The sequence below is a fragment of the Pan paniscus genome, chromosome 6 (genome assembly GCF_029289425.2).
Source record: "Pan paniscus chromosome 6, NHGRI_mPanPan1-v2.0_pri, whole genome shotgun sequence".
NCBI lineage: Eukaryota > Metazoa > Chordata > Mammalia > Primates > Hominidae > Pan > Pan paniscus.
In genome coordinates this window covers 50,582,748-50,604,810 of record NC_073255.2, presented here as the reverse complement: position 1 = coordinate 50,604,810, position 22,063 = coordinate 50,582,748, and the positions used below count along the sequence as shown (strand labels likewise).

The 22,063-nt window shown below is 45.1% G+C and overlaps 1 protein-coding gene across 1 annotated transcript in view; it reads right to left on the bottom strand.

Moving 5' to 3' along the window:
* The window catches only part of ADCY1 (adenylate cyclase 1), a 147,775-nt gene that overhangs the window by 31,425 nt on the left and 94,287 nt on the right, over window positions 1-22,063 (bottom strand). Inside the window, exons 9-14 of the mRNA XM_008968790.5 lie at window positions 12,331-12,525; window positions 12,131-12,228; window positions 10,599-10,683; window positions 5,314-5,403; window positions 4,193-4,446; window positions 3,727-3,853 (exon numbers count right to left, since the gene is read on the bottom strand). Of these exons, the coding sequence (XP_008967038.2) occupies window positions 3,727-3,853; window positions 4,193-4,446; window positions 5,314-5,403; window positions 10,599-10,683; window positions 12,131-12,228; window positions 12,331-12,525 (849 nt within the window). The remainder of the gene's footprint in view (window positions 1-3,726; window positions 3,854-4,192; window positions 4,447-5,313; window positions 5,404-10,598; window positions 10,684-12,130; window positions 12,229-12,330; window positions 12,526-22,063) is intronic.

Below are 22,063 nucleotides of genomic sequence, written 5' to 3'. Positions count from 1 at the left end.
TCCCTGGTTCTAGGGCCCGTTCCCACTTTGGCTGCCCCAAGTGCCACACCAGCCTGGAGATGCCCTGTGCCTGCCCCTGTCTTTCAAATAGTCCAAGCATCATAAGGGCTCCTGAACTCACCCCCTTAGAGTGTGCCCTCCGCTCTCAGCCCAGGCTGTGATACATGCACAGCCGCCTGGAGACCCACTCTACCTCCACTACTGCACCCTCACTTGATGGCCAACAGTGGCCAGACTCCACACGACCACTTCCGAGGTGCCCTCCTGCCAGCCCCTGACCATGCAACTTGCTTTCCTCAGGGCCCCTGTGGATCACAGGGCTCCCACCTGCCTCCTGGGCTGTGTGTCACACTCCATTGTCAGACCACCTTTGGAGACAGGGATCGGGTCCTATCGCCCTCCCTTTGCAGCTCCACTGCCCACAGGGGGCCTGGAGGGAGCACTGGCCCCCGTGATTGGACTCTGACTCCTCTCAGTTTTTGCTGAAGAATTCCCTCTTTCTGCCATGTTCCTCGTCCCTTTCCCCTCAACCCCATCCCTCATCCTTCCATAACCGAATCTGAAGCATCGCACAAGGCCCAGAGAAACACAGTATGCCTGGCTTTGCTTCCTCTCAAACCCACTGTGGCCGCCGTCAGGCCTTCCGGCGTGAGGACTCACTTCCTGCCACAGCCTGCATTCCTCTGGTGATAAGTCAGACTCAGATGTTGATATGGTTTGGGTATCTGTCCCTGCCAAATCTCATGCTGAAATGTAATCCTAGTGTTGGAGATGGGGTCTGGTGGAAGGTGTGTGGGTCAAGCAGGTGGATCCCTCATGGCTTGATGCTATCCTTTCTCGCGATAGTCAGAGTTCTCGCAAGATCCAGTTGTTTTAAAGTGTGTGGCACCTTCCCCCCACCCCCTTGCTCCTGCTCTCGCCATGTGACATGTATGTTCATGCTTTGCCTTCTGCTATGAGTAAAAGCTCCCTGAGCCCTTCCCAGAAGCCAAGCAGATGCTGGTGCCTGTTGGTACAGCCTGTAGAACTGTGAGCCAATTAAACCTCTTTTCTTTATAAATAACCCAGTCTCCGATATTCCTTTATAGCAGTGCAAGAACAGCTTAATGCAGATGTATTTATGCCCCCACCAGGGTCCCCTCCCACTCCACAGCAGGAATTAGGGCCTGTTCTGCCCAGACAGCCCTGCTGACAGTGAGCGCACCACACAGCAGCACTTCCCCGGGAGAGGCCAAAGGGCGAGGGTTCTCAGCAACCCCTGCCCACTCCAGAACCTGGAATTCAGGTATGCAGTGAAGACAGCGCCAGATCATGAGTCCCTCGGGAATCTGGGTCTTCCCCACCTACAAGGCTAGCTCAGAGCTCCATCTAGTAGGACACAGGAATGTCTTCTGCCCAGAACAGGCACTAACTTAATACACAGGCTGAAAAATAAATGAAATGGGAAAATCTACAGACAGCGGGCAGACTGGTAGTTGCCTAGGGTTTGGGGGTTGAGGAGAAATGGGGAGTGTTAACTGATGGGGATGGGTTTCTCTTGAGGGAGATAAAAATATTCTAATATTGATTATAGTAATCGTTACAGGACTGTGAGTATACTGAAAACCACTGTTCACTAAACAAGTGAATTGTGTTATGTGAAATATATCTCAATAAAGCTATTATACAGTGAAGGAAAAAATAAGCCATGTTTTTCACCAAGCATTTGTAAGCACATGTATATAGATACACATATAGACAGTGTGTGTGTGTCATGTATGTATATGTTCTTTCTTTTGCTTACTCAAATCAACAACATAATTTCCATCACTTTAAATATGCATCCTGCCCTGTCATGCTGACATAAACCCACTGAGCTGCTTCTGTCTTTTCCAGATGAATAAAACTAGAGGAAACAATTGTGTTCATTTTTTTCATGAGTGATAACTTGCCTCCAGATGCTCCTCACACCTACCCTTCACCCTATTCTAACCCTCCCTCCCAGAAAGAGATCCCCCCAAAAATGGCTCATCACAGAGTAACAGGCTGCCAGACAAAGGGCTGCTCAGCCTCACCGAGCACCTACTTTGCACAAGGCCCGTGGCCAACGACATCAGGAATAGAATTTCAGTTATTTCTTGCACACCTGGATTAGGGTTCTCACCCCATTTTACTGCTGAAGCAGAAAGACAGATTGACCTATCACTGGTTAAAGTCATGCAGACCCTACATGGAGTTGCTGGAATTCAGGACGAGGACCACCTGATGCCAGGCCCAACCTTTGTTACCCCTGCTACTGCTGACCAGGGTTTCGGTCACTTAACTGCATGGCTTGATGCCCAGTCAGCCTCAGGAACAAAGACAAAAAATTGACAGGCTTCCCAACTCCAGCAGCAAGCCTGGTCCTGCTTCCACAGTGAGCTCTCAGCTGGTCCTGGCCACGCTTCCTCCTGGCCACCCTCTGGGCTGTGCCTGTCTGGTGTCTGTGCCCCAACTCTGGGCTGCACCTGCCTTTAGTCCTGACTGCAGAGTAGGACTAGGGTGAAAATGCTCTTGTCCTGCCTGGCCCCAGACACAGCTCTCTCCACAGGTTCAGAGCCTACCCAAAGATCACACAGATGGCAGCTGGATCCCAGCTCAGCCACCTTCTGGCTGCCTGACTCTGGCATGTTACTTTAGTGGCCCCTGCGTTCTTGTCTGTAATCCCAGCTCCTAGGCAGTGCTGTTCTGAAGACTGAATGAGATCAAATAGCTCCAACAGCGAAGAGCTATTCTTAAGGTGTCAAAATAAGAAGACTATCTCTTGCTAAAGCTAATATTCATCAGCCTTCATTCCCGGTTTTCAGGGGAGGAAACCTAGCAGGAGCAATTTTCCCAGGGTGAAACAGTTTGCAAATTCCACAAATGGGATTTGAACCCAGGTAGCCTGGTCCTAAATGTTTGACTGCCTCACCTCCCGGAGGGCTGTGGAGTATGGAGTTGGTGTGAAGATGCTCACACCAGCACCCACACGCTGCCTTGGCCCCTGGCCATGGGGTGGACACAGGTACACCCCTGCTGTGGCTCCGCAGCAGGAACTCAAGGTGAATATCTGGCAGTCATTGCCAGGATCACATCCAAACAGAAAGCCACCTACAGACTTCAGGAAAGCATGTCTCCTCTCCAGCCTGGTACCCAGATGTTTGGGGCCTGAAGCCAGTTCACATGTTTGCTACTCCATGGAGTCTCCCAAAGAGTGGTGCTTATGCCTCTTGCATCAGAATTTCCCAGGGTACATGTAAAAATATAGATGTCCAGTCCCCACCTGCTGACCTACTCAATTTGGAGTAGGTGGTGAGAGTTTTGGCATTTTCTTGTATTTCCCAATGACCCCGATGAGACCTGCTGCCACTGCCCAGCCCTGCAGAGGCTGAGCCCCTCTGCACCACCACTGCACATGCTGTTCAGTGAAGGGGGACTCACTGCCTCGTGAAAGAGCCACACTCTGACCATCAGGCAGGTCTCCATAACATGCACCCCACAACCTTCTGAACTGTCCTCTCACGAGGCATGGCTCCCACTCCCTGCACCCCCCAGCATAGGTCTCCTCCATCCCCGGACAGTGCCTGGCTTGCATGCTGCTGAGGAGGGCCCTCCGAGGGCCATACGGCGTGTGGGTGTCTGTGGCAGCCCCCGTCAGATGCTTGCTGAAGCCTTCTTCCTCCTCTAAATTCCCCAGCCCCAGAAAGCAGAAAGGGCTCGTCTTGCCTGTGCGGCCCAGAGGTAGTCCAGCCTCAGCCTGATGTCCACCTGCCTGGCATGCAGGGCCAGCGCACAGGAGAAGAGCAGGATGGCCACAATTGGCTCGTAGCTGCGCCCGGAGACGGCACCACCCCTGGGGGAAGATGAGGAAGAAAAGCCAAGTCAGTGCCGAGCTTCCAGGGCAAGACTCTGCCACCAAACCCAAGAACTGTTCAGAGTGACCCTCAGGTGGTGACACCCAAAAACAGCTTGCTGGGATTGACCTTGGCCAAGAGTCACTTATCATAGGGAAATCTGAGTCCTTGCTAGAACTTGGGTTGAAGAGAAGCAGCCACCAAACTAAAAATTGTGTATACAATTCAACTTGACTAGTTCTGGACTCAGAAGCCTGTAGTGCATATCTGTATACCTGTATACACAGATTCAGTAGCACCGCTGCTTAGGCCTTTTTCTTGAGGAGCCACACACTTACCCAGTCCTGGTGTATCCGCTGAGCTCCAGAACGAGGATGTAGGACGTGGTGAGCCCGGAGAGCAGGATCATTTTTGGCAAGGAGGACACCCGGAAAAATATGGCTAGCGGGAGGGTGCCCACTAGGCAGCAGAGCAGGGCATGGTGTGTAGACTCGCAGGGCAGGGTGGGCAGGGCTGTGCGCTGGCCCCCAGACGAAAGGACCACCAGGGAACTGTTGGGCTTGGAGCTCCAGGCCCAAGGCAGGCAGCCCACCTGGGAAGGGAGGGGTCACAGGGGCTTAGCAAAGGGCAGGTGAAGACCTGCAGACCCTAAGCATGCTCAGGTGTCCCTCTTCAAGCAGGTCTCCCAAGGTTTTGCTCTGACCCACCCCCAGTGCTATCACACCAAGCCACAGACCTCATGGCAACTCACAGCACTTCAAGGCTCCCCACTGGCTGCCAGAGCAGGCAAGAGGCTCCAGGGAGGACCAGGTGGGATCAGCCCTGCCTGCTCCCCAGCCCAGCGGCTCCAACCTGTTACTCCTGCCCCAGCTCCATCCTGTTCCTCCTGCCCCCGGCTCTGTCCTGTTAATCATGCACCCAGCTCTGTCCTGTTCCTCCTGCCCCCAGCTCTGTCCTGTTAATCGTGCCCCCAGCTCCGTCCTGTTCCTCCTGCCCCCAGCTCTGTCCTTCCTGTTTCTCCTGCCTCCAGCTCCATCTTGTTACTCCTGCCCCACTTCTATCCTGTTACTCCCACTACAAACTCCACCCTGTTACTCCCACCCATTTCCATCCTTTCACTCCAACCCCCAGCTCCATCCTGTTCCTCCTGGCCCAGCTTCATCCTGTTACTGCTGCCCAGCTCCATCCTGTTCCTCCTGCCCTGTCTGTCCTGTTTTTCCACCCCTGCTTCTGTCCTCTGCACCGTATGAAGAAGCCAGGCTCCTTTCACCAGGGAGAATTTGCATTTTCCTCTGCTAAGTAAAGTCTCTTGTTCCCTGGCTTCTTGGGGCCCCATGCCTGTTCCTGACGTCTCTGATGACCTCCCTGTCTCTGCAGCCCTGGGTCCTGGCTTCTGGGCTGGTCCTCCATGCCATGCCCTCTCCCGCCCCAGCGCATGCCACAAGCTGGAGATGCTCACCACACAACCTTGGGCTACTGAGTAGATTAAGACCACTATGAAAATACACAGGACAGTGCGAATCTGAATCGTCAGGCACCCTGGAAAACACTGAATAAGAAATGTTAATTTAGAAAATACCCTCTGATTACCAAGGTGATTCACGTGCACAGTTAATACTTCCTATAGTGGAATGTGCAGATGACCTGCAAGCTGCTAGGTCCACATCCGTTTTTCACCCTCCTCACATGTCTCTTGGCTTTTTTCATTTGTTTATTCTCCCAGGTGAAAAGCTCGCCAAAGTTAAAAAAAGAAACCTGAAGTCTTTAAATTACAAAGAATAATACTTCCCTTCCTTCCACTTGCATTGTAACTTTGACTGGCACTGAAGTTAACTGGATAGATTAACTTGGTATTTTCATTATATTGAATTCTTCCATTTCAGAAATGGTACAAATTTCGATTCGTGTCTTCTTTGATAATGCTCTAAATAAATTTTATTATTTTGTTCACGTAGGTTTTATAGAGTTGTTATTAGAAATTTTATTTTAAATCTATGTATTATACAGACATTTTGAAATCTTCAAAAAGTGATTTCATGGATAAAAGTAAGAAGTCCTTTTTACACTTAACACTTCTGAAAGTATAAATATAAACTAAAATTAATACGCAGGGACCTTACAGAAAACAACTCACCCTGCTAGAGTCCCCGACTAGTCGGGGTGCCCTTCGCTGGCTACACGGTTATTCCTTTAACCCCCACATGAGGTCAGATCATTACTAACTCCGCTCTACAGTTGAGAAAAAGGTGGCACAAATCCACCCAGTCCAGCATAACTTCTTCTATGGACAAGGACAGGGCAGTGTGTCCCAGCTTACCCAGCTGGTGGGTTATGGATCTAGGATCCAGTTCTAGGTTTCCCAAGTCCCAAGATACCATTGGGTATTTCACCAACCCAGTGGTCTCTGATGATCTCAGAAGAACCGCTGCTCTGCAGCGGTGTGAGGCTCAAACACTTTACTGACCGTGAATCACTGCACTTCCCTCCCAGTCCCAACCTGGCCTCTGGGCAAGACGCAGGTGCAAGTCCTTGATCCCCACTGCAGCCTCCCATCATCTGCTTCCCCCGCTTCCACCTGGCGTGAGCTCGGTGTGCTAAGGGAGGCCACCAGAGCCACTGGCAGGCCCCCATGCGGGAGCCATACCACAGGCCTGGGAACAGGATTTTAGAGCAAGATCCTGCCATCTTTTGCAGGTAACTATTCTCCTTTTGAGAAAGCCTCTTGGCCTGCCGCTGGGCCTGAGTAGAGCCTGAACCCCTACCTGTGGGCCAAGTTACCGCATGACCTGAGCTGCCCATCATGAACTGGGCGTTACCTGACCCACCAAGCCATAAAGCTGGGTGTGAACAGCAGCCCTCCATCATCAAATGAAAGTGCTAATATATATGATCAGCTCCGAGCAGACCCTTAAGGCACAAGTAAGTGACACGACAAAATGGCCCCAGTGACCATAGTCCCCAGTCCTGCTACCCTGCCTTCTCTCTCCCAGCCTGTACCTATAGCCTCATGGGGAGCTCCCTCTGATTAGGTGACAGAGTAAGAGAAGCTCAGGCCTTGTGGGCAGCTGCAGCACTTCAGCCCAAATGACACAGCCCTGAGGGACAATGGTGAAGGGAAATCCTCCCATTGGGCAGAACTTTGGGCAGTTCCCCTGGGTGGGTACTTTGTTTCCAAGGAGAAATGGTGAGATGTAGTCATATACTGATTCATAAGCTGTGGACAACAGTTTGGCTGGATGTTCAGGGAGTTGGGAAAGACATGGTTGGAAAATTAATGACAAGGGGGTCTGGGGGAAAAGTATGTAGATAAACCTCTCCAAGTGGGTGAAAAATGTTAAGATACTGTGTCCCATATGAATGTTCACCAAAGGGTGACCTAAGCAGCAGAGAATTCAAATCCAGTGGATAGGACAACCCCTACTGTGGACACCAGTCATTCTATTTCCTCGGCCACTCCTGTCATCCCAATGGGCTCATGAACAAAGTGGCCACTGTGGCACTTCGGGAGATGATGTCAACTGAGGATGAGAGGGAGAAAAAGCAGACACCATTTCCTGACCGTCTGCACTCACAGGGGCTAGAATGAAGCCCTCGGGCTGTCTCTGATGGTGCTACACTCCCCTCTGTGCGGTGAGGCTCCCTTCCCCCTACTACCTTAAGGATCTCTGCCAAGGTTTTCTCTTTTCTTCAAAGCCACCTAGTTTAACTCGAGTATCATAATTGGTGAAAATCTTCCTTCCACCACCTACCACCTTCCACACCTTGGCTTGGGGACCTATGATGGGATGCGGCCTCTACCCTAGCCAGCCTGGGTGGGCCCAACACCCTCCTGAGCCTGTCCCATCTGCCTCTCTTAGAGCCCTAGGACGGCGAGAAGGAGGATGGGGAAAACAGGGCTGAAATGCAGGTCTGTGAGCACCAGGCCAGGGTGCAGGGAGAAGCAGAAGCAGCTTATCCGAGGCACACCCAGTCACCTTGTGGACCACATCGTGCCCACATCCCCAGGGTCCAGCCAAGGGCCTCTGAATGTGCCTGACGCCTTGACCTCAGCCTGCCCCACCTGCAGCACCCCGGGGTCCAGCCAGTGCACACCTCCTGGGCTTCCTCCTCTCCTCTGCCCGCTCCTGATGTTCTCCAGGCCTAGCCATGCAAACCTCAGCCTGCAACCCTGACAGAAAAAGTCCACATCCTGCCCCAGACATTCCTTTTCAACCCTCAGCAGGACCCTCGGGTCAGCTCTGCCGCCCTCTGCAGATGGTCAAGACGGACAGGATTAGGCACCTCCCCACCCTGATTCCCGGGATGAGCTACACCCACTGCCCCACCCCCATGCAGCTTCTCTGTCTCATCTGACTTCAGAACACTCCAACTGAGCGTGTGCTGTGCCAGGCTCTGCTCCACAGACTTTGTGCAAATGAGCTCACTGAATCCTCATGTCAAGCCAGTGAGGTGGGGGCCATCATCACCGCCATTTCACAGAGGGCAACCCTGAGGCCCAGACAACTGGAGCCCAAGCCTGGAGTTGGCATACCCCCGAGGGATGGGGATGGGGAAACCAGATAGGGGTGAAGGTCCCAAGGGGCCATGGAACTGCCACACTGCCCTGGGCACCCTGGCTCTGGACACTGTCAATGTCGGGGAGGGAAACATTTCTACCCGGCCTTCTCAGGGATGTGTTCTGGAACTAACTCCGTCTGCATGACCCACCGCATCCACTCAGGCCACAATGGCCTTCTGCTGGGTGGCCCTGACCTATCCCCTGCTGGCTTCCTGCAAACCTCCCTCACCTCCATTCCCACAGCCATTTGCACAGGCCTCTTCCCTGGCCCAGGGTCAGCAGGGATGCTCAGAGCCCGGTGCAGAGCCTGCGAACAGGAGCCTAAATACTTGTGATGCAATCAAACCCTGACCCAGTACACACTGGCTGTGAGCTGAATCCCCTCTCCTGTCCTAGCTGAGAAGTCTGCGCACTCAGTCTCCACTCTGCTTCTTCCACATCAGCCGCAAGCACCACTGATGGCACTCCCAGGAAAGCTGGACCCCCACTGCTTTTCGAACCTAGCACCTCCAAACCACATACTTAGGAAAAAACGCTTTATGCTTGCTCACAGAAGAGGGTGAGAAGGGAGAGTGAATATTCAGAAGGAAAGGAGCTAGTGGCATCCAGGGCAGAGTCCGCCAAGAGAACAAAACACTGGAATACAGAAGAAGCTTCATGGGATAACTGCAGGCTAGCCTCCTTTAATGTCAGCACCTGGAATTATTCTGGCCAAAGTTCCCAGCCATGAGGGCAGCTCCCTTATTAACAAAAGGGGGGTAATTCTGGGCAGATGACTTAGCGCCCCAATCCCACAGATCATGCGTTTTTTAGAACCGAGAGTTTTCTTAATTTGAATATTATTTTTATGGACAGATTGGGTGCAGATTTTGCTTCCTGGTTTCATGAGCACATCCCTTAGCCTGCCTGAGCCCACTTTCCTCACATGTGGGAAAGGGGCTGACCCGTCTCACCACCTGGCTTGGGAGGCTCTCGTGGAGTCACAGAAAGCAGTGTACATCCACTCGCAAGAATCAGTATTCCTGGGCCAGGACCTCTGGGCAGAGCTTTCCAGGCTGGCACATTCCTTGGCTTCTGCTTTGTCATCGCTCTTCTTGCCCAATGGCTTTTCACATTTCTGCATGTCTAATGCTATTTGTACACCATTGGGTGGGCACACTGGTTCCCACCACTGAGGACTAAGGAATAGGCTTTAAAAACTATCATCCTTCTGTCCTGCTTTCACTTGAAATTATATGAAAAACAGCAGTTTTACTTGAAGTGGTAAATTTTAAAATTTGTCAAACCAAATGTCACTCAATCTATACAAGTCAAAGAAATAGGAATGAAGTTTTAATAGTTAGCATTTTTTTAATTTAAAAACTCAAGATATTACCTATGAATAATGACAAAGTTAAATGAATGAAACTAGATTTAATCTTTTCAAAAAGTTGCTGTTTTCAATAATTATGCAAATATAACACTGGGTCTGCCAGAAGTGACATCCTGGGGTCGGCTGAGGGAAACGAGTCGTTTAGAAATGAAGGTGGAGAACGTGATGAAGGAATGCAGGACTAGGAACTATACAGTCCTCCCAAGTGAGCCACAGATAGTACAAGGCCGCAAAGCTCACGCCTTTCCTGCAAAAGCCCACAGAGCAAAGCAGATGAGGCATCAGGGCCCAGATAGCACAATGTACCTGGAAAATGTCACCCCTCTCCAAAGTCTGTGACATAAACACAGAATAAACATCCCTCTTCTGTCCTGCTGCTAGACTCTCCATTCCAAGAGAACAGGATCAGTACCTTGTGCTCATTTGTTTAATCAATATCAATCGCCAGTCTATTGTGCCCACCAGGTACACTCCCAAAGGAGTGCATGTGCCCAGTGCAGAACTGGGTCTTCATGAGCACCTGCTATATGAGCAGACTCTTTCTTCCTGTCTAGGCAGGGGAGGGAACAGAACTGCCTCCCCCATCCCACCCCATCCCACCCAGAGGGCAGGCAGAGGCCACCCTCATACCTGGACCAGGTGATATGCAGGTACAGGACACAGGCCACCCACATACCTGAACAAGGTGATATGCAGGTATAGGACACAGGCCACCCTCATACCTGGACCAGGTGATATGCAGGTGCAGGATACAGGCCACTCACATACATGAACCAGGTGATATGCAGGTACAGGACACAGGCCACCCACATACCTGGACCCGGGTGATGTGCAGGTACAGGACACAGGCCACCAGGAAGCAGATGCAGAATACTAGCAGGAGCAGGACGACCACACTCCTGGGGGACAGAAAACATGAGAGTCACTGATAGGTGGGGATTAGGAGAGGCGGACCCAAGAGATGGCTGAGAATTGGCCCCTCCCTCCACATCCCCTGCGCTCTCAGGAGGAAGCAGCATCGTTAACCTGGATGCCTGCCACTCAGGTCTTTGGGAACTGACATGGCTGGTTCTATTTTTTAGGGCAGGGCATCTGGGGTTCCTGAGTAAGAAGGGGGCCCCTCCTGAGTCTACCTCCCACTTCTCCTACCCCCACCGCAGAGATCTAGCTTAGGCTGAGAATCACAGAACTTTTCTGGAAGCCGTTTTCCTCATGATGGAAAGACAAGAGTTTCCCAGACTTTGCTGAGCTATTCTCTAGCTGGGCTTTGTCTGGGAAGGACATTTTTAGAAAACGCTTAAATCCCAAATAGGCCCATGAGGCAGGCTGCTGTGTTCAGTGTCTGTGGGCTGGGCAGGATGCAGAACACCCACGGCTGAACTCCCTCCTCCTCCGCAGGTGTGGGGTGGCCTCCATGTGCTTTCAAACTCCGAGGAGGTAGTATTCCCGTAGGTAGGTTTTATTAAGAAATGAGTACACTTGAAAGTAAAGTGGCAAGTGCAGACTCAGTGGTGTCTTTCTTGCAAAAAAAATAAAATAAAATATAAGCTGCCAAACTCACATTTACTTATATGATGTTTAAATGTTATTTAAACTATTGTTTTTCTTCCTTTTAAGAGGGATTTTAAGTTTTTGAAAATGACATGGATTTAGAAGCCAATGAGCTCATTAAGTGCAGTTTCTTCTCAAAAGTTATTGTTATTATTATTATTATTATTATTATTTTTAGAGACAAAGTCTCACTATGTCATCCAGGCTGGAGTGTAGTGGCGAGATCATAGCTCACTGCAGCTTAGACTCCTGAGCTCAAGGGATCCTCCTGCCTCAGCTTCCTGAGTAGCTGGGACTACAAGCAAGTGCTGCCATGCCTGGCTAATTTTTTTTTTTTTTTTTTTGTAGATAGAGTGTTGCTATATTGCTCAGGCTGGTCTTGAACTACTGGCCTCAAATAATCCTCCTGCTTCAGCCTCCCAAAGTGCTGGGGTTACAGGTATGAGCCACTACACCCAGCCAAAAGCTATTATTACAGCAATGGTGCATGTTGCATGGATGAAAAAGCATGAAAATATATTGTGTCTTAGAATTAAGTAAATTCAAAATTTAAAATGGAAAGTGACCAGTCCCATGCCATATACCATCAAGGCTTGTTACACTACTGACTTGAGAAAATGAGGAAATGATGGCTGGCTAATGTCAGCCATGTTGGACACATTGGGACAATAACTGTGGGAGACGAAGCTTGAGCATACAACAGAAACACAACCACGAACCCCAGAAACACAACCACGAACCCCAGAAACCGGGACTTCTTGGTGAGTTCCTCACCTCGTTGATAGAAATACTCACTGTGGGAATATTAGAAGGTAGACAAGGCCAAATAAGGCAGCCAGGATGAGGGTGAGGACAACGGCGCTGGTGAAATACTCGTCCTGAAGCTGGTGGTACTGTGTAAGAGAGAAGTCAATCCATCAGGGCTGAGGGCTTCCTCCAGCCAGGCAGCGCCTTCGCAAGCAGCACCAGGGAAGCCGAAAACCAGAGTTGCTTACCTTTTGCTCCCGTTCGACATGTTTGTACTTCAGGGTAAAGAAGTTCAGGTCTGCCATCTCCAGCTCTGTCTGGCGGGCTTCTAAGAGGCGGCTGATGTACCTGTTGACGCGAGTGCCCGGGGTGGTGTAGACAACGTTGGTAGAAAAAGATGAGCGGTTTCTGAGTTTTTCCGAGGCTGTTCTTAATGCCCTCCGCTGGAGCCATCATGGAAATAAAGGAATATCATCAAATTCTCCACTTATTGAAGAAAAGCACCTGTACTCTCCCTCCAGCCAGATCCGCTGCAGGGTGGGGTCGGGTTTGGGAATCTGACATTTAATAATCATGACTCTGCCCTGCTGGTGGTGAGATGGCAGGTGAGTCATCTCAGCAGCCAGTGTTGGGGTTCCCACACCTGTAATGGCGGTTTTATGGCCCCTGAGTGATGGCATGGCAGCAAGGATTAGGTGATTAAACACGTGTGCAGTGGGGAGAACAGCATCCCAGTAAGAGCAGGTTCCTAAACTCATAAAACCCCAACACATGCAGAAAGAGATTCCCCAGAGTTACGAGAGCAGGAGTCCAACCCCCTCCTTCTAAGAGAGAGAAACGGTGGCAAACGGAGTGGCTTCACCAGTCTCTCACTCTGGCCAGGGCTGATGGGAACAGAGAGTGAGCCTCTCCTCCACAGCTTCCATATGTCACATGAGGGATACGAGACAGCACCCATTTGCCAAAAGGAAAATAGAGTCTAATTTAAAACCACTTGCCATGAACTCACTATCAGTGCTTCATAAACAGAACCTCTGGTACTTAATATACTTGAGAAGAAAATAAGAATATTAAAAGAGGCTAGCCATGCGGTTCCAGAAAAGATGAAATGAACACACTTGTTTTTATTCCTACTGAGTGGTAAAAGCACTGACAATACATGTAAAATAAGCACACAGACTGTGAAAGGTGGAAAGAAGAGGGTGATCGCAGGGACCTTGCAACTCAAAGGAAAACAGTGTCGGGTGGGTGGTGTCCCTTGAGGTTTCTTTCTGCCTTATTTATCCCAGACTAGAAACAAGAGAAACCAGCAGCCAAAAAATGCCACTGGATACAGATCAACTTTTTTAAAGCCCCTACAAAAAAGCCTGTTGTTTCTAGCCAAAGAAAAAAAAAGGGGCAACCTAGCAAAACAAAACTTTTAGACAATAACCACCCTATTGTAGCCAAAGACCATAAAAAAAAAAAAATCTGTGGCTCCAGCTCCACCCAGGCCAGCAAAGACCATGTGGGGAGCCTCGACTTTGATCTTTATTAGGCTGTGAGGAGGCACACCCAAGGCCCCACTGACATAGTGTAAGAAAACCCTGAACAGGGAGTGGAGATGCTCATCTCCACTGAGTGGTAATGAGCTCCCACTTGCATTGTCAGTGGACGCTGAACAAGGATGTAGAATGTCCATATTCTACTCAACAGTAACAAGGTGCCAGGCATCACCTTGGTGCCAAATGCCAGGCTGTCATGGAGGATGAGTGGGAAACCCGGAATTCCACCCACACTGCCCCAATGCTGTAAAGTCTGAAGAGACTTGCTAAAACAAAAAATTTCAGTAGGATCCAGAGTATCACAACATAATACCCAAATGTCTAGGACATAAAAAAAAAGAAACCACTCATAATATCAAGCCTTAAAAAATGTCAACTTGAGAAAGATAATCAACAGATACTAACTTCAAGATGATAGAGTTGTTAAAATTATCTGACAAGAATTTTAAAGCAGTCATTATAAAAATGCTTCAATGAGTAATTATGAACACACCTGAAACAAATTATAGCAAGTCTCAGAAAAAAGGAAAGTATAAGAAAGAACAGATAAAAATTACAGACCTGAAAAATACAATAATCAAAATTTAAAACCTAATGGATGAGCTCAACTGCAGACTGAAGTGCACACAGTAAAGAATTCCTGACCTAGAAGACAGAGTCACAGAAATTATCCAATCTGAACAAGGAAAAGAAAACAGACTTAAAAAAAAAAAAAAAAACAGAGCCTTTGGAACTGTGGAACTAAAATGGAAGATTTAACATTCATTCATGTCATCAGAGTCCCGAAAGGAAGAAAAAGGGTGTAAGACTGGACAAATATTAGAAGAAATAATAGCAGAAAATGTCCCAAGTTTGGCAAAAGATATAAACCTACAGATTGAAGTAAGTTAGCAAACCTCAAACAGGGCAAACTCAAAGAAACAGATGCCAACACACATCACAATCAAACTTCCAAGAACAAAAGACAAAGGAAAATTCTTGAAAGCAGCATGAGAAAACTAATATCTGATTTTTGGGGGGAGGAAAAAAAGTAACTAGAATGATAGTATCATTTCTTCAGAAACCATGGAAGCCAGAAAAAACTGGGAAAACATTCATCAAGTGCTCAAGAACTGTCAACCCAGAATTCAACATCTAGCAAAATTATACTTCAGAAATGAAAAAAAATTATAATATTTTTAGATAAAGGAAAGTTGAGAGTTTATAATCAACCTAAAGAAGAGCAAAAAGAAATTCTTGAAACAAAAAAGAAAATAGTAAAAGAAGGAATGTTGGAACATCACGAAGACAAATAACAGAAAGGATAAAAATTGTGGCTAAATGCAATATACTTTCCTTCTTCTCTTGAATTTTCTACATGTTTTCTGGTTGAACCAAAGATTATAAATTTGTCTGATATATATAGAGGAAATATTTATGACATTTATGTTATAAATGGGGAAGGATAAAGGGACTGAAAGAGAGGTAAAGTTTCTACACTAAACTTGTTAAAATGTTGACATCAGTAGGCTGTAATGTTATGTAAAAATAATACATATCTAGATAAACTACAAAAAATTGTATGCAACAAGATATACTATATATAAATCAAAATGGAATTCTAAAAATTGCTCACATAAACCACAGCAACATAGGAAAAAAAACAGACAAAAAGAGAAGGAACAAACAGAAAAACAAAAAATAAGTTAAATAGCAGACTTATCAATAACATATCAATAATTGCATTAAGTGTAGATATTCTAAATATACCAATTAAAAGAGGCTGTAATAAATGATTTAACAAATATCATCCAAATATATGCTGTTTAAAGAAACTTACTTCAAAATATAGCAATATATGTAGGTTGAAATTAATAGAATAGAAATTATACACCATGCAAACTTTAATCTAAAGAAAGTAGGAGTGGCTGTAGTGATAACAGAAAAAGTAGATATCAGAGCAAAAAAATTTACCAGGGATAGAGAGAGACATTACAAAATGATTAAAGAGTCAATGTAAAAGGAAGACATAGAAATCCTAAATGTGTATGCATAAAACAATAGAAATTTCAATCACACAAAGCCAAAACTGATAGAATTTAAGGAGAAAGAGCGGGGCGCTGTGGCTCACGCCTGTAATCCCAGCACTTTGGGAGGCCAAGGGGGGTGGATCACGAAGTCAGGAGTTCAAGACCAGCCTGGCCAAAATGCTGAAACCCCATCTCCACTAAAAATACAAAAATTAGCAGGGCGTGGTGGCGGGCGCCTGTAATCCCAGCTACTCGAGAGGCTGAGGCAGAGAATTGCTCGAACCCAGGAGGCAGAGGTTGCAGTGAGCTGAGATCACGCCACTGCACTCCATCCTGGGCGATAGAGATTCCGTCTCAAAAAAAAAAAAAAAAGAGAATTTAAGGAGAAATAAACAAATTCTCAATTATAGTTGGAGATGTCAACATCTCCCTTGAACAATCAGACATAAAATAAGCTAAGACATCATCAAACAAGATCTAATTGACATTTATAACATACTCCATGCAACAATGGCAGAATACACTCTTTTCAGGTACCCAAGAGTATGTATTAAGAGACCTTGGCCATAAAACAAAACTCAACAAATTTAAAACAACTGAAATCATACACATTATGTACTCTCAAACCAAAACAGAATCAAACTAAAACTAGTAACAGTTAGATAACAGGAAAATTTTCAAGCATTTCTAAATTAGCCACAGGTCAAAGAGGAGTCTCAAGGAAAAAAAAAAAAAAAAAAACCATATCCATATATATATGCTCATCTGAATGAACATATGCCAAAATCTATGGGATGCAGCTAAAGCAGTGCTGAAAGGTAATTAATAGTACTAAATACTTACATAAGAAAAACGAAAAAGTCTCAAATCAATAATCTAATTGCCATGTTAACAAACTAGAAAAAGAAATGCAAAATAGACTCAAAGCTAACAGAAGAAAGGAAATAATAAAGAGAAGAATTCAATAAAAAGAAAACAAAAAAAAAATAGAGAAAATCAATGAAACCAAAAGTTGGTTCTTTGAAAATTATCAATGAAGTTGGCAAATCACTGCAAGCCTGAAAAATAAGAGTGAAAAGACACTAACGAATTCAGAAATAAAATGAAATTTTACTACATACTCTGCAGGCATCAAAAGGTTAATGAAGGAATATTATAAACAACTCTACACACATAAATTTGACAACTTAGATCAAATGAACTATTCTTTGAAACACAACTACCACAACTCATCCAACATAAAGGGTAAATTGAAAAATCCTATAATTTCTAAAGAAATTGACTTTATAATTTAAAATTCCTGAAAAAGTAAACTCCATGCCCAGATGGTTTCACTGACAAATTCTAGCAAATGTTTAAAGAATTAACACCAGTTTTAACCAATCTCTTCCAGAAAATAGAAGAGGAAGCAACACTTCCCAAGTCACTTTACAAAGTCAGTATTACCCTGATACCAACACCAGACGAAGATAGTACAAAACAGAAAACTACAGGCCAATATCCCTCATGGATGTAGATATAAAAAAAATCTAACAAAATATTAGCAAATAGAATTCAGTAATATATAATTAGAATTATATAGAATAAACAATTCTAGGGATGAAAGGCTGGTCAAATATTTGAACATCAATGTAACCCACCAGATGAACTGGTTAAAGAGGAAAGTCAATTGATACAGAAAAACCATTTGACAAAATTCAATACCCATTCATGATAAAAATTATCAGAAAACTAGGAATTGAGGGGGAACTTCTCCAACTTGATTACGAACATCTACAAAATGCCTATAGCTAACATCACACTTAATCGTGAAAGACTGAACACGTTCCTTCTATGCTCTGGATAAAATACAAGATGTTGGCTCTCACCACTTCCATGCAGCATAGTGCTAAAAACCCCAGCCAGTGCAATAAGGCAAGAAAAGGAAGTAAAAGGCATACAGATGGGAAAGAAAGAAAATTGTCTCTAGTTTCAGACGACATGATGATCTACATGGAAAATCTCAAGGAATATATATACATAAAAAAAATCCTAGAACAAATTAGTGAGTTCCACAAGGTGACAATATAAAAGATAAACGTAAAAAATAATGGTATTTCTTTATATTAGTGATGAAAAAAGGAAGACCAATATTAAAATGTAGTATCACTTATAATCACTGAGAAAAATAAAATACAAGATGTAAATCTAACAAAACACAGCGAGGTCTCGTATGCTGAACACCTCACAATGCTGATGTAAGGAATCAAAGAAAATCTAAATAAATGAAGAGGCATACCACGTTCATGCAAACAGAAAGGAAAAGGGACTAGAATAGCCCACTTTTCTTTAAAACAATAAAGTAAGAAGAATCACTCTACCTGATTTTAAGACTTATACAACTGCATTAATCAAGACAGTATGATGTTGGCAGACAGACAGACAAATAGATAAATGGAACAGAATAGATAACCCAGAAATAGCCTCATATAAGTATGGCCAACTGACTTTTGACAAAAGTTCAAAAGCAATTCAATGGAGGAAGGATAGCTTATCAACAAATGGTGCTGGAGAAACCAGATATCCATAAGCAAAAATAAAATCTAAAAAATAACTGAAACTTACACCTTATTAAAAAATGAACTCAAAATGGATCATAAACTATCAAATGTAAAACTATAAGATTCTTAGAGTAAAATGTACGTCAAAATTTGGGGACTTGGGCTATGTAAAAGGTTTTTAGACATGACACCAAAAGCATGAATCATAAAAGAGAAAAATCAATAAATTGGGTATCTTCAAAACTAAAAACATCTGTTCTGTGAAACAGAACAGAAGACCCTGTTGAGATGATGAAAAGACAAGCTATGGACTGGGAGGAAATAATTGCAAACCACACCTCTAACAAAAGAATCGTTTCTAGAATATACCATGAACTCTCAAAAATGAACAGCACAAAAAAATCAAATAATCCAATTAGAAAGCAGACAAAAGACATGAAGAGACAGTTCACCAAAGGGCAAGAGAACATACGGATAAAAAATGAGCACATGAAAAGATGTTCAACATCCTTAGCCATCAGTGAAATGCCAAAATAAAATCATAGTGAAGTATCACTACATACTTATTAGAACAGCTACATTTAAGAGAGAGAGAAAGAGAACACCAAATGCTGGTGAGGATGGAGATGAACTGGATCCTTCATACACTGGGGATGGGGATATAAAATAGACACTCTGGAAAACAGTTCGGCAGTTTATGAAAAAAATCTAAACATGACCCATCAATCACACATCTGGGCATCTATCCTAGATGAGTTAACATGGATGTGCGCACAAAATTTCGCACGACAATGTTTATGGCAGCTTTATTTGTAAAAGTTAAATACTGGAAACAGAAATGTCCTTCAACAAGCGAATGACTAAACAAACAGTGGTCTATCCATACCATGAAGGACTATTTAGCAATGAAAGGAAGGCACTATTAACACACACAACTTGGATGGATCCCAGGGGCATAATGCTGGATGAAGAAAAACCCAATTTCAGAGATCACATACTGTATGATACCATCTAGAGGGATGATTCCAGGTAAAAACTTCCATACTCAAGGGGAAACTCTGTCCTGAAGCTGGAGATAATGAGGAAACCATGCTCAGAGTCCTTGCCAGTGCAAATCTCTGCTGCGCCCAGCAGCTTTTCCATTGCCAATTCAGGCTACAACCCCAAACAAGCAGACCTTGACTTGAGTTCCCTGCCGGTCACTGGTTATCTACCTGAGGTTGGGCTTGTTCAGAAGACCAGTGGTCAGTGCCAACTGCTGCCTGGTCTGACAGTTCTGAGAGTTCACGTGAAGGGTTGATGGACACAGGTCCACCTTGAGGTCAGGGCTGATGGACACATGTCCAGCCTTAAGTCGGGGCAGACGAACATGGGTCCACCCTCCAGTTGGGGCAGATCCACACAAGTCTACCCTCAGGTCAGGGACTGAAGGACACAGGTTCACCCTTCAACCTCAAGTCAGGGACTGAGGGACACAGATCCTCCCTGTGGTCAGGGCTGATGGGCACAGGTCCACCCTCAGGTGAGAAAATGATGGACACAGGTCCACCCTGGATCAGGGAATGATGGACACAGGTCCACTCTCAGGTCAGGGAATGATGGACACGAGTTCTCCTTCAGGTCAGGGACTGAGGCATACAGATCCTCCCTGTGGTCAGGGCTGATGAACACAGGTCCATTTTCCGGTTGGTGCTAATGGACATGGATCCTCCCTCAAGTCAGGAGTAATAGACATTGGTCCACCCTCAGGTCAGCCATACCTCCAAACCCTGTCACCACCCAGCATCCTCTGCCTGTCAGCTCACCTGCTGTGTCCTGGGTTACTGACTGTCCTCCACAGTCATAAATCACAGTCCTGGGCTGTGACGGGCATCCACGAGAGTGGCCAACACATTGAGAGGAAGGTAGCTGTCCTTCAGTGAGTAGATGATACACACATCTCTGAAAATGTACCAGGAACAGCCCAAGGCCACAGGGATGGACAGGAAGGTGAAGCTCCTACAATGTCAAAAGAACCCTGGAGGATGCAGTGATATCACTGACCATATTAACAGTCAGAGGGGGAACCACCAGGCTAAGCATCTTAATACCTACTCAAGAGTATTTTCTAAAATTCAACATCGGCTTATTAAAAGAAAAAATTCAAAAGCTAACTCAAATGGATCACTTTCTTGAAATAATTAGCCATATACTATTACTTCTAACCCAAAGCATCACAATTAGTGGTAAAACCCTATTTATTAAAGCCAGAACAAAAAAGAATGCCCACCCTATTGCAATCATTTAACATAGAATGAAAAGGAGAAAGCAAAAATATCACCATTTGAAAAACATACTATTGTAGATCAAAAAAATGCAACAGAATTAAGTAAAACATGATTGCAATCAGTTTCAAAAAGTGTGGACCAAACAAGTTGAAATTTTATCTTCATTAAATTCAGATAGATATGGTAGAAGTTATATTTTAAAAAAATTTCTAGCCGTGTTTAAACAAAATGCCCAGGAGATGGGGTAGGAGAGCCCCTAGGTGGATCAGAAACAGAGAAGAAAATACGCAGAACTCTCCACTCCAAATCAACAGAATATACATTCTTCTCAGCACCACACCACACCTATTCCAAAATTGACCACATAGTTGGAAGTAAAGCACTCCTCAGCAAATGTAAAAGAACTGAAATTATAACAAATTGTCTCTCAGACCACAGTGCAATCAAACTAGAACTCAGGATTAAGAAACTCACTTAAAACCACTCAACTACATGGAAACTGAACAACCTGCTCCTGAATGACTACTGGGTACATAATGAAATGAAGGCAGAAATAAAGATGTTCTTTGAAACCAACGAGAACAAAGATACAACATACCAGAATCTCTGGGACACATTTAAAGCAGTGTGTAGAGGGAAATTTATAGAACTAAATGTCCACAAGAGAAAGCAGGAAAGATCTAAAATTGACACCCTAACATCACAATTAAAAGAACTAGAGAAGCAAGAGCAAACACATTCAAAAGCTAGCGGAAGCCAAGAAATAACTAAGATCAGAGCAGAACTGAAAGAGATAGAGACACAAAAAACCCTTCAAAAATCAATGAATCCAGGAGCTGTTTTTTTGAAAAGATCAACAAAATTGATAGACCGCTAGCAAGACTAATAAAGAAGAGAGAAGAATCAAATAGATGCAATATAAAATGATAAAGAGGATATCACCACCGATCCCACAGAAATACAAACTACCATCACAGAATACTATAAACACTTCTAAGCAAATAAACTAGAAAATCTAGAAGAAATGGATAAATTCCTAGACACATACACCCTCCCAAGACTAAACCAGGAAGAAGTTGAATCTCTGAATAGACCACTAACAGGCTCTGAAATTGAGGCAATAATTAATAGCTTACCAACCAAAAAAAGTCCAGGACTAGATGGATTCACAACCGAATTCTACCAGAGGTACAAGGAGGAGCTGCTACCATTCCTACTGAAAGTATTCCAATCAATAGAAAAAGAAAGAATCCTCCCTAACTCATTTTATGAGGCCAGCATCATCCTGATACCAAAGCCTGGCAAAGACACAACAAAAAAAAGAGAATTTTAGACCAATATCCCTGATAAACATTGAAACAAAAATCCTCAATAAAATACTGGCAAACTGAATCCAGCAGCACATCAAAAAGCTTATCCACCATGATCAAGTGGGCTTCATCCCTGGGATGCAAGGCTGGTTCAACATACACAAATCAATAAACGTAATCCAGCATATAAACAGAACCAACGACAAAAACTGCATGATTATCTCAATAGATGCAGAAAAGGCCTTTGATAAAATTCAACAGCACTTCATGCTAAAAACTCTCAATAAATTAGGTATTGATGGGACGTATCT